A 12,642-nucleotide genomic window follows, 5' to 3' on the forward strand; every position below is an offset into this window, starting at 1 on the left:
ACTCAAAGCAAAGACTAATACAACATGGTTAAGCAGTTTGCTCTCTCTCTGAGGTGGTTTTCTGTAAGAATTTGAAGGAAAATGAACAACCACCATTTACTAAGAAGAAAATAAAACAAGCTCAAAAGCAGAACTGATGTAACAGACACTGGCTGAAAGAAAGCTTACCTCTCCCTCTCTCCTTCTGTGACGTCATATAAGTGGTTGGCACCTCCATCAGCACAGGCTCTTAAAAGAGCTTCAAAAAGAAAAAACAAAGAATCTTTCAATACAGGAAGCTCAGAGCAGCATTCTATCACACGATGAATGTTAAAACACTCAGACACACACACGGTCATGCTTCCCTCCACATTTCACATTCAGCCAACAATGTTGCTGGAACTAAAAACCATCGTACCCATCACACACACGAATAAGACAGAATTGCCTAAGACAAAGTACATTTCCTTTTTCCACCTTTTCCAATTCCTCCTATTAAATAAAGAGGAAGACATATATGATATCCTCAGCAACCCTTAAAGCTTGCTTTTTCTTCTTTTTAACAGAAGACAGGTCTTGGGCTCAAAGGCAAGAGGACATAGCTTATAACTTTCCTCCTTAATTTTATGAGTTTTTATAGAAAGTTTTTATTTACGGCAGATTTTAAGAGTTTCCATAGGGCTTGCCTGGTAGCTCAGTCAGTAAAGAATCTGCCTGCAGTACAGGAGACCTGGGTTCAACCCCTGGGTCGGGAAGATCCCCTGGAGAAGGAAATGGCAACCCACTCCAGTATCCTTGCCTGGACAATTCTACAGACAGGGGAGCCTGGCAGGCTGCAGTCCATGGGGCTGCAAAGAGTTGGGCATGACTGAGCGACTTTCACTTTCAAGGGTTTCCATATTTTATTGTGATACAGAAGGTTCCTCTTAAAAATAAATCATAACACTGTAAGTTTACTATAAAATATGAAGTAACTAATAATCTAGATATGTGTGACTGTAAAAATAGAGGTGTTACAAAATTGACTGAAACTTGGAAAAAATCCTAAGATATCAAATAAAGCAAAAAAAGCCCAGCTGCCCCTCTAACTGGGATTTTTTATTGCTTGCCTTCTCATGTTTTTTCTGTGATATCACCCTAGGATTTGAAGTTACTGGTCAATCATTCCTTGAAATTGTTTTAATCCATGGTCTACTATCTCTGTTGTTACTTCTCTAATATCTAATTTTCCTAGAAATGTCAGTCTTAGCATCAATTCATCCCCTTTATTCTTTTCTTTAATAAAAAAATCTTTTACCTATTAATGTCAAATCAAACTTTCTCTTTTAAATCCTGGGTGATACATGAGAGAATGCTGAGATGTCTAAACAGGCTAATTCCTCACACCCTGAACAAACCAAAGTCTTATTCCTGTTCCCACAAAGCTGTTAAAACCAATCACAAGGCCATAAAAATAAGCAAAGAGCATGGACACCAGCAGTTTCAGAAAAAATAAACTATAGTTGGCCCTCCAGATCCAAAGGTTTCTAATATACGGACTGCTCTTGGATCTGTGAAAGTGAAATCCGTGGATGCAGAGGGCCAACTGTATTCCTTTACCATTTCACATAAGTGACTTCAGCGTCTGTGGATTTTGGTATCTCAGGGGATCCAGCCTCTCACAGAAACCAAGAGACAGCTGTATTTTTTAGAGCTACCTCTTCATTGAATTACACTGATGAGATCACCTTCCCATTCTGCAAATTTAGCTATCCACTTAAAAGAGTGTTTATATTCAGTAATATCTACCTCCAGATTTCTAGGTATTCACTGACAGGTGGGGTGAAAGGATAACGAACTGATCATATTGGCATGGTAAAGATCCCAGTGAATTTTCTGCTCATCCATGATATACATAAGATAGTTTTCTGGGTCCTACATTACATCAGAATAAAACAGAGACCAAGTTGGGGGGAAAAAAGATATTCTTTTTTTGCTTCAGCTTCTTCATCTGTAAATTGTAATAGTATCACCTTTGACAGAGTCATTAAGCAATTAATGACAACTGCTTGTCATTATATAATGATATATCGTGCTCATCACAGTACTGGAGCATAGTAAGCATTCAACAAACATTAGTCTTCTTTCTCCACTCCTGTTAAAATGAAAATAAACACTAAAAAAGCATTGTGTTCCTAGAAAAGTCTAAGGTTCTTAAAAAGTGCAAAACAAAAATAAGAGGTTTTACAAACATATCTAAGAGAGATGTATCATTTTACCAATTAACCAACAACACACATTTCCCTTTAAAGAATGGGACTCAAATTCAAGTTATACCATAAACATAACTTGCAGAACATCGTAAAATATTCTGTACGTTTCCTAAATATCAAAAACTAAAATTTCAAAGACATCAAAAGCTAAATGGTTAAAGAATCTCACACATAAAAGATTCAGCCAAATAAATGAACAGGGAGATGGGAAATACTGATAAATAGAAACAGATGGTAAAACTATCAGTAATTACCCTCAGAGTACATAAAACATTTCTCTGTAAACAAAATTTACACATCTATGGGATCTTTTTATGTAAAAATTGAGTCACTGAAGTAAAATGAAAATATAAAAGTAGTTGCCAAGGATTGTCAACAGTAACTTGTCAAGTTATTGCACTATATTATTTTGCAGAGATCAGATGAATTTAACATTTATACCTATTATGTGGCAGGCCCTAAACAGAACAGAAAGATGAATACCAGAAAGAACTAGCTCTCCAGACTCTCACTTTTGTGGAAAAAGGAGAAACAGAATTGCATACATGCATCGCACTGTAGATGCTGATGAGGGCCAGGACAGAAGGAATGCAACGCAATGCAACAACAGGGAGAGGACAGATTAATTCAGTGGACAAATCTGTAACACTGTTGATTATTAACTCTTGTTCAGTTAAAAATCAGTGTTACTTTCATAATCCAAAATTGTTTCCCCATGCCTATTATTTCTCATACCCTGATTTAAATTGGTATTTTTAGAGCAGTTAATTAAAAGAGAAACACCTAAGTCAGAGGAAGTAAATTTATACACATCTATTCCTGTTTTAAGGGCTTCCCAGGTGGTTCAATGGTAAAGAATCTGCCTGACAATGCAGGAGATGCCACTTAGATCCTTGAGTTGGGAAGATCCCCTGGAGAAGAAAATGGCAACCCACTCTAGTATTCTTGCCTGGGAAATCCCATGGACAGAGGAACCCGGTGGGCTACAGTCTGCGGGGTTGTGCAAAGAATCAGACATGACTGAGTGACTGAACAAACAAACAAAATTCCTGCTTTAAATGGCTTCATAAAATCTGTGGACCACTCTTTCGTTACCTAGAAGCTGGGATTGGGGTACAAGCCATCTGTAAGAAAAAAAATAAGTTCCAGTACATCCTAAAGCTGTTTTATTTTGTTATGAATAATGTTTATCAAAAAAAGATACTTAACCACTTTTAAATCTCACTTTTAAATCCAATTAAAGTATTTCCCATATACTTAAATAAAATGGCATTTGGAAAATAAAGTTTCACGCATGCATTACATAATGTTGGCAGGAATTTGTTGACAGCAACTTGAAAACTGAGTAAAGAAATATCACTATTAATGAAAGCGACCAACTTGAAAAAAAATAAGAACTAAAAAAAGTAAAGGACGTTCTCAAATAAGATATTTTTGATAAATCATGAGTCAGCCTCAAATATATACTCACTCCATCATCATTTAAATTATGTCAAGCTTTAATGAATAGAAGTTACTGCATGAGTTATTCTTAATGTAAAATTTTTATTGGCTTATACAGCAAAATTTTTGCAGATTTATCAAATACTACAACTTCAATGGTTGAATAGTTGTTTATTATGCATCAGTCTGATATGAGCTGAAGACTAACATACATTAAAATCTGTACATCAACTTTATATATTGGTACTACCAGTAAGCATATTAAATACATCTTCAACATTTTTTTTTAACCTGGCATCATATAAATGACTGTTACTGACAAATACTGAAGAGTTTGACTCACAATCAGAGGCTAATCGGTTACTTCATTAATTTCTATTGAATAAAGTTGGACATAAATAATTTGATTTTCTGAAAAGCAGACTATTAAATTGGTTTCAAGTATTAAGATGGAAGAAAGAGTAAACTAAAGTGAAAGAAATATTTTTCAGTCTTAGCCATCTGAAAGATACATTTTGATTCCAGTCTAGATCACCTACTTATTAGTCTTATGACCGAACTACTCCCAAGTACACTGATTCTAATGCAAAATAAAGAGTATTATATATATTTTACCAAACTCACAAAATGTTTCAGGAACTGGAGAGACAACAAAGATAAAATGAGAAGGAAGTAACATGGGGAAACAAATTCTCTTACATGCTGTTGATAAAATTATAATTTTGAGAGACAGTTTGGCAGATTTATAAAAATTTAAATGTGCACAACCTTTGATCCAGAAATTCTATGTAGTCTCTATAAAACTTGCCCAAATTCACAGGACATATAGACAAAGATAGTCACTGTGATATTATGTGTAATCCTGAAAAAACTGCCAGCAAACTTAAATATCAGCAGTTGAATATTGGTAAAATATATCAAGACCCTTGTACAGAACCATATATTTTTTTAAAGTAGCTCGTATGTATTTATATGGTACTTCTGCAGAAGACAGGGTTAAGGTAAAGATTTATTTTTTGAATAACTAATTTTCATCAAGGTAACCCCACTCTTGTACTCTCTACCTATAAGTGGCATTAAATCTTACCCAGATTTGGCACATGGCTCAATCCATGATGTTATATACCCTGCCCAGAGAGACTGATTCAGAGACAGAGATGTGATCCAATCAAAGGTAATGAATCCTAAGGAGACCTCCCGGGTTCTCTTTTCTGCTGTCGCCACCTGAGAGACTGGATGGAAGAAGTTTGGCTCTGTGATGGACTATCACGTCAGCACAGAGAATAGAGCCAATATACGAAGGCAAGGCTAAGAAACAAGAGTGCTGTCTGAGTCCCTGTAGTCCTGCTGCTGCTGCTGCTGCTGCTGCTGCTAATTCACGTCAGTCGTGTCTGACTCTGTGTGACCCCATAGATGGCAGCCCACCAGGCTCCCCCATCCCTGGGATTCTCCAGGCAAGAACACTAGAGTGGGTTGCCATTTCCTTCTCCAATGCATGAAAGTGAAAAGTGAAAGTGAAGTCGCTCAGTCGTGTCCAACTGCTGGCGACCCCATGGACTGTAGCCCACCAGGCTCCTCCATCCATGGGATTTGCCAGGCAAGAGTACTGGAGTCGGGTGCCATTGCCTTCTCCGCCCTGTAGTCCTAGCAATAGCCTATTTGACTGCATGAGCTAATAAATCCCCCTTTTTCGGCTCAGCCCAGTTTGAGCTGGGTTCTCTGTCATTTGAAACTAAAGGAGCCTTAACTAATCCAAATATTAATTTCTACTTCAAAGACACATAATCTTCCTATTGGTTGGAGAATACGACCTTATTATGTCTCAAGTCTGTACTGGATCAAGGTCTTAAGAGGAAGTAAATATTTTTGTAGGTAGCTGGCTTATTATTTGTACACACTCTCACCTGCAAAGCCTCAACTATGATCCAGATCAGTCAGTTCATGGTTAACAGATGGACTACCATGCTTTCCCTATTGAGAGGTTATTTCATGGGGGGAAAACTTTCATTCAAAGCTTTTCATGGAAATCTGTGCTCTCTGAAATAGATAGCAACAATGTACTTCACTCACAGGAGTACCAAAGTGCATAATTAATTGCTGTTTAGATAACTCTTTCGTAGTTTTAGATGAAAGGTTTAATTTACAGTATATTTATGTGCAATTATTAAAAGAGCTCACATTATTTATAATATCCCACAAATAGTGAGTGGAACACTCTTTAAATTTTAGTCAAGTCAGTAACACAGAATTATCCTTATTTCAAATAAAAAGCAAATGGTATTTATACTGAACATCTCCGTGCAGAGTGCTGTGCTAGTCCTAATGGGCTGGTTCATGTCATGTAATGAAATTTTTTTATTATCTTTAAGTAAATGCTGCTGTGTAAATTCTATTATCCTTTCTCTCTGCCACCTTCTGCCTCCTCCTCTCCTAGTTATGCGCTATGGAGATAAAGTATGATATTTAGTCATCTTTGATGCTATTTATAAAGTCTATAATCAGGTACCTCTTTAACACTTAGTGACACCAAATATCTCATTACTAAGAAAACTTAATAATAGCCAAACATCAAACTGTTTATCCTAAAGTGGCACAGGGAAATTTTCCTCAAAGATGAGTAAAGCTCATAAAGTGTAAAAACTACAAAGAGGGAAGTGGTGCAGAAAAACAGGGTCTTGTAAATGAAGCCAGCATATGCAGGTCTGTCCAAAGGTGAGTTGTTGGGAATGATTAAGGGTGCATGCCTTCTCCATCATTAAATTTCTACTAAAGACTGGCCATTCTGTAAGGACAAGACAGCAAATATGCATACTCAATCTACAGGAAATAAGGAAACAAAACAGACCTTTGTTGGTATTGGTTAAAATACAGGGCTGCTCAACCTTGCTACTAAGGCTGTGCCTTACAGCTTATGGGATCTTAGTTCCCCAACCAGGGATCGAACCCGTGCCCTGGGCAGTGAAAGCCCCAACTCCTAACTACTGGACTGCCAGCGAATTCCCTGTCTTTGTTGTGAGGGGTTGTCCAGTACATTGTAAGATATTCAGCAGTGTCTGTGCCCTTACCCACTAGATGCCAGTAGTACCCGGGTTGTGACAACCAAAAATCCACAGACAATGGAAAATATCCCCTAGCTGGCAAAAATCACTCCCAATGCCCAAACTGGAAGACCACTTACAGTTCTTCAGGATGCCCAGGATCCCATCACATCCAGCTGTAAGGCAGATTGCTCATCACTATTCTTAAAAATTTCAACTTAAAAACATGACTATCACCCAGAAGCTACATTCATCCTAGCTACCAATGTCAGGAGAATTAACAAAGCAACTTATGTCCTAGCTCAACTGCCTTCCAATTCATCCCAGATGCAAACTATGCAAACCTACCATCTTATCCTCTCTTTTAGACTCTCTGAATCTTCAGTAAGACCTCTTCTACCAACTGTACATATTAATACCTATACTATTCTAGGCAATCTTCCAGCAAAAATCCATACCCTCTCTATTTGCGCCTCCTATTTATTTGAGACTCCATTACTAAATTATTTGCCACTGGTGAGAACAGTCAGATCCTTCTGACTGTGTGCTGGGTGGCTCACTTCCTCCCCCATATCAGATGAGAAACCACCATCAGAGATGTAACTGCCAGACGGCGTGAGAATGACGACTTCTATTGGCTCAGTTCGTTTTGTAATGCTGGTAAAGTGGCAGTGACAAAATAACGAGATGTGGCAGATTTCTATGAATGAGCAAAAATAATTAAGCGCCTAGAACTACCGAGAAGAGCTGGAATAAAAGAAAATAGTAATGACGGTGGCTGGTTCACCTGGCAAAAGTAAAGGCTTTTAAACGAAACTGATGCAAATGTGTACCCTAATGGGAGAAGACCCAAGATACCGAGCCAGTATCCCTCCTCTGCCTGTTCATTTAGCACCAGAATTCCTTCCCCTCTCCTTTTTTAATGGATCAGTGGTATTAGATCTCAGAACTTATATCAAGTCATATTTCAATTGAGATTTATTTCTGCATCAATAGTGAAAAGGCATCAAAATCAGATATTTGTCACACAAATAAGAAATACATGTATCTTATTTTGTAGAAATAGAATACCTTGTCAGTTCATACCTGTACCTTTCCAAGTACCTCTGACATCTTCAGAATAGTTTAACACAATTTACTACATGACAGTTTCTAGCAAACAAACTGATTCTTTTAAACAAAAAATCATTAACTCTACATGGTAATAATAATAGAATAATTTAATCAATTGGGCCTTAATACAAAATAACTAGAAACTGCGAAGTGCATATTTTTACTACCAACTAACAAGAATTTCATATATGTTAATTTCATAATTAACTACGCTCCTTTTCTAACTGAGCACAATCAAGCTAATTCTTCTTCCTAGTTAGGGGAAAAAAAAGTGTGTGTGGGAGGACTGTTTGATGGCTATGAGTAAGAGTAGAGGGAGAAGAAATAGGGATAGTATTTCTAGAAATAGATGAAAAGAAGAAGAATCATTGGGCTCCTGTTAAAAGCAAGAGATAATTACCCAACAATTCATTTTGGGCCTCCTTTAGGCCAAGAGTTATAACCAGGTGGAACAAAGGACAATTAAAGAGCTTCAAGGGGCTGAATAAATGCCTTACTATGCCATTTCTTAGTTTGTAAGTTTTATCTGAGAACATTCTTAGAGATAAATTAGTCTTACTCTTTAAAACATGACTTATCAGGGCATGAAAAAGCTCATTTTTTAAATAATTAAAAGAAGGCCAGTTGCTCTGGAGTTTAGGCAGATAAGGGAATAGCTTTAAGAGATAAAACTGAGAGGCAGTCAAGGACCATATTAAGCAGGTCATGGTGCTGAACAGAGTTTAAGTATAAAAGGAAGCCACGATGGGTTTTCAGTTTGAGAGTGTTCTATTCTGACTTAAGTGTTAAAGAGCTTCCTTCCTTTTAAGTTGAGAACAGATTAGAAGGAGACAAGAGTGGAAGTGATGACTTTAGGAGACTAGAGGTGACCAGCAGAGATGGTTGCTTAGATGAGATTTGCAGCACTTAAAGCAGAGACACTGGGTGTACTTCAAGATATATCTGGCAGCTGGAAGCGACTGGACTGGAGAGAGACCTAGATGTGGAGGGCAATGCTAAAGGAGTCAGAGATGACTCAACTTCCTGTCTTAAGCAACGGACAAACATGTTTACAACTTTTTAGTATTCCCTATACTGTTGTTTTGTCCAATGCTTGACCACATTCCGTAAAATATTTCTTGCTGTTCTTGGCCTTGTATCATCTTTCACAGTTTTACTGTTCCATTGATATTATACCCTATGGACTTGCCTACATTCTCCTTACAATGAGACATGTAAAGCTTTAAAATTTTTTTATTTTATTTTTAATTGGAGGATAATTACAATACTATGATCGTTTCTGCCATATAGCAACATGAAGCAGCCATAGGTATACATATGTTCCTCCTTCCCACCTCCTTCCCCATCCTACCCTCTAGGTTGTAACAGAGCACCAGCTTTGGGTTCCCTGCATCATGAGACATGTAAAATTTTGAATAGCTCTTCTCCCACTGTTCTCTACATTGTATTTGCCGAAAGGTGTCTCTGTACAGTGGAAATATTTTTTAATACTAGTCGTAGTTAACAATTGAAAGCGTTATCAAAAAAAGTTTAATAAAAGTTGAAAACACAAAGTTTGTAGGAGAGACATGTTATTAATAAGTGTTCACAGCAGTTTTATTGTTTGGGCTTGGGTATGTTTGGGTTTCCTTGTTTGTTTTCATTACTCCTAAATCAAAGGAAACAGGAAAACAAAACATTAAAAAGGACCTTAGATAACTGGTTATATAAAATAACTTCTAGCGAAGAAGCCCCAGTTTGAAAATGCAGAAGCAACTGCTATGGCAAACACCAAACGAAAAACCTAAAACAGATCAGTTTTTCCTGTGTTTCCCCTGCCCCCGCCAGAGACTTGCATGAACATTACAAGAAATGTATTTTTAGAAAATTCTTAAAAGGAAAACAGAGGCACAGAGATGGTAAATAAGCACAACACAATGTGTTAAACTCCACTGGGAAACTCAAAACCACAAGATAACACTGCATCCTTATGAAATGGCTGAAATAAAATACAGTAATTTTATATCAAATATTGGCAAGGAAACAGACAAACTGGATTATTTATACATTGCAATGGACAGAGGGGAGAAGGCAATGGCACCCCACTCCAGTACTCTTGCCTGGAAAATCCCATGGATGGAGGAGCCTGGTGGGCTGCAGTCCATGGGGTTGCTAAGAGTCAGATACGACTGAGCGACTTCACTTTCACTTTTCACTTTCATGCATTGGAGAAAGAAATGGCAAGCCACTCCAGTGTTCTTGCCTGGAGAATCCCAGGGATGGGGGAGCCTGGTGGGCTGCCGTCTATGGGGTCACACAGAGTCGGACACGACTGAAGCGACTTAGCATGGACAGAGGAGCCTGGCGGGCTACAGTCCTTGGGGTGGCAAAAGAGTCGAACACACCTCAGCAACTAAACAACAACAAATCAGTGCTTTACTCTGACATAATTAACCTTACAACAACTCAAAAGGCTTGTATTTTATTTCTTATTTCACAGACAAGGAAATAAGCTCAGAGTCACAAAGTTATTTGCCCCAAGTTACATAAATTCTGTTGTGGGCTGGAGTGAGAACTTGAATTTAGAAAATAAGAGTTTTCACTTGTGTGCTAGGTAGTTAGAACTAGAATTATTGTAACAGTGGAGCCAGAATCAGAACCCAGGTTCACCTGGCAATGGAGCACACATTATCTGCTCCACCAGAAGGCCTCCGCTGGGCATCTAAGCTGGTGCGGTAAGGCAAAGTGATGTATGAAGCCACACGAGCTTAAAGCACAAAGAACCTCAAATACAAACTTCCCCAGAAATAACAATGCACACACTTTTCCAATGCCGTAAAGTACACGGTGAGAGCTGCACAGATGTTCACACCTACTGATCCATGAACCCATTCACACACCTAGCTTAAGGTCCTACTGAAAGAAAATGAACAACAGGCTGAGAAGATTCCTAAGAGGCCTTTTAAACGTCAGCGTCACCTGTATTGGTCTCAGCATACTGGAGGGAACTGTGCCTTCTGCGCCATTAGGGCCCAATCAGGAGACACCGTGCAGGGATTCAAACAGAGAAACAAACAGGTGAGAGCAATGCCAATGTGGGAACATTAATAACGGGGACAGGAGTACCGGGGTGGGAGTGCTGAATACAGAGGAGCAGACCTAGGAAGCAGACAGACTAGAGAGAGGGCCATGGTGGGAAACCCTCCCTCTGAAGCACCGGGGGTGGAGGCGGGGGGAGAGACACCACACTCAGCGAGGTGGCCTTGGGATGTGCTGTGAAGCCACCTGAAACGGTCCAGGACACTGGAATCCAGAAGAGAAGCCCCTTCATCCAGAGATCCTTTCCCACACCCTCTGCGGACACAGCTGAACATCACATTTGCTGCAAAGGAGAAATGCTTACATGGCCGGGCTCCACGACCACAGAACAGATCATGAAGCATGGATTCAGAGCTTGGAGAAAATAAATTAGTAATTTCTCCGAAAAAAAAAAAAAAAAGTAGGGTTGGCCAAAAAGTTCATCTGGGTTTTAACATTGGACAGTATGGAAAACTCAAACTTTTTGGCCAACCCAATATGTATTGTTCTTTCCCCTTCTGACAGTGAATGCTTCTTTATTCAACCGCACAGTTCCCAGCTGTTTCTGTATCCTGAAATGTCTAAAGTTTCCTTTTAAGTGTTACTCTCTCCTAGCCATCCCCAAGCCTCAAGCCACAGACAGGCATTCCGTAAGTGCTTGTGGACCTTAACTGAAATACACCACAGCTGACACGTCTTTGAAAGCCTTAAGCTAATTCTAGGTTTTAAAAATACTTTTTTTAATCTTAACTCACAAGGGTACTGTGTGGCCCTAAGTTTATTAGGCATTTTCCTGAAGGAATCTGGATTGAAATTCTAGCCTGAAATACAGAACAAAGTAAATTCAGTTATAACATGCACTTTTGTACTTGTATACATCAAAAGGATATTTCTCCACCTGTGTATCCTCTTCCAGCAAAGAGCTGAAATAATTCATATGAAGTATACCAAGAAAGAAAAATATCCCGGGCATGTTTAATCCTAAATTTTCAGTTCCAAAAAAACTGACTACAGACCTCCTGAATGTATAAAACAGAAATTGAGAACAATTAAAAATATATCAAAGAATAAAGAATAACACCCCTGTGACCTCCATCTAGAATTGCCAATTATTATCATTCAGTGCTCTGTATTAAAAAAAAAAAAAAAAACAACTACAGAGGTTTATATTCACCTGAGTGCTCTTTGAAGACTCAACCTGTTCCCACACCCCTGACCAGCAGTACACACTATTCTAGAGATAGAGCTTACCTTTAGAGTCTTGAGGTTCACTTGTTTTTTTCCCCCCAACTTTTGTATAGCAATATGCAGCAATGAGAAATACCTAACACTGTGTATACTGTGTGACATTTTTTATTTTAAGAGAAAAAAAAAAAAACACAGGTGTTCCAAAGCTTGCTTTCCTCATTCAACCTTGAATATTTGATGGCTTTCCATCTGGAAATACAAGTCTAGTTCACTAGATGCATTTAATTCCTGTCATTTAATTCCTATACAGAGTTAATGAGTGTGTCAAAAATATTTATCTGATCTCTTAAGACAGACAGGTAGGCGGTTTGCATGTTTTTAATTTTTAAAAATGCCACAATTATCATTTAATGCTTCCTTGCATACATATGAAACCTTTTCTCAATGGTATATACCTAAATAATCACTGGGTCACAGAATACGGACATTATTAATTTAGTACATTGTAATGAACTGCTATCCACACTGTACCGACTTATACAACTGAAACAATCTTATCAATTTTTAAGCAG

The 12,642-nt window shown here is 38.2% G+C and overlaps 1 protein-coding gene across 6 annotated transcripts in view; it reads right to left on the minus strand.

The window, feature by feature from the left end:
• Positions 1–12,642, minus strand: part of TPK1 (thiamin pyrophosphokinase 1) — a 393,770-nt gene that overhangs the window by 243,951 nt on the left and 137,177 nt on the right. For all 6 annotated transcript variants that reach the window (XM_070369073.1, XM_070369075.1, XM_070369072.1 and 3 more), the window contains exon 4: positions 169–238. In XM_070369073.1, the coding sequence (XP_070225174.1) occupies positions 169–238 (70 nt within the window). The remainder of the gene's footprint in view (positions 1–168; positions 239–12,642) is intronic.

Source organism: Bos mutus, chromosome 4 (genome assembly GCF_027580195.1).
Source record: "Bos mutus isolate GX-2022 chromosome 4, NWIPB_WYAK_1.1, whole genome shotgun sequence".
NCBI classification, from domain to species: domain Eukaryota; kingdom Metazoa; phylum Chordata; class Mammalia; order Artiodactyla; family Bovidae; genus Bos; species Bos mutus.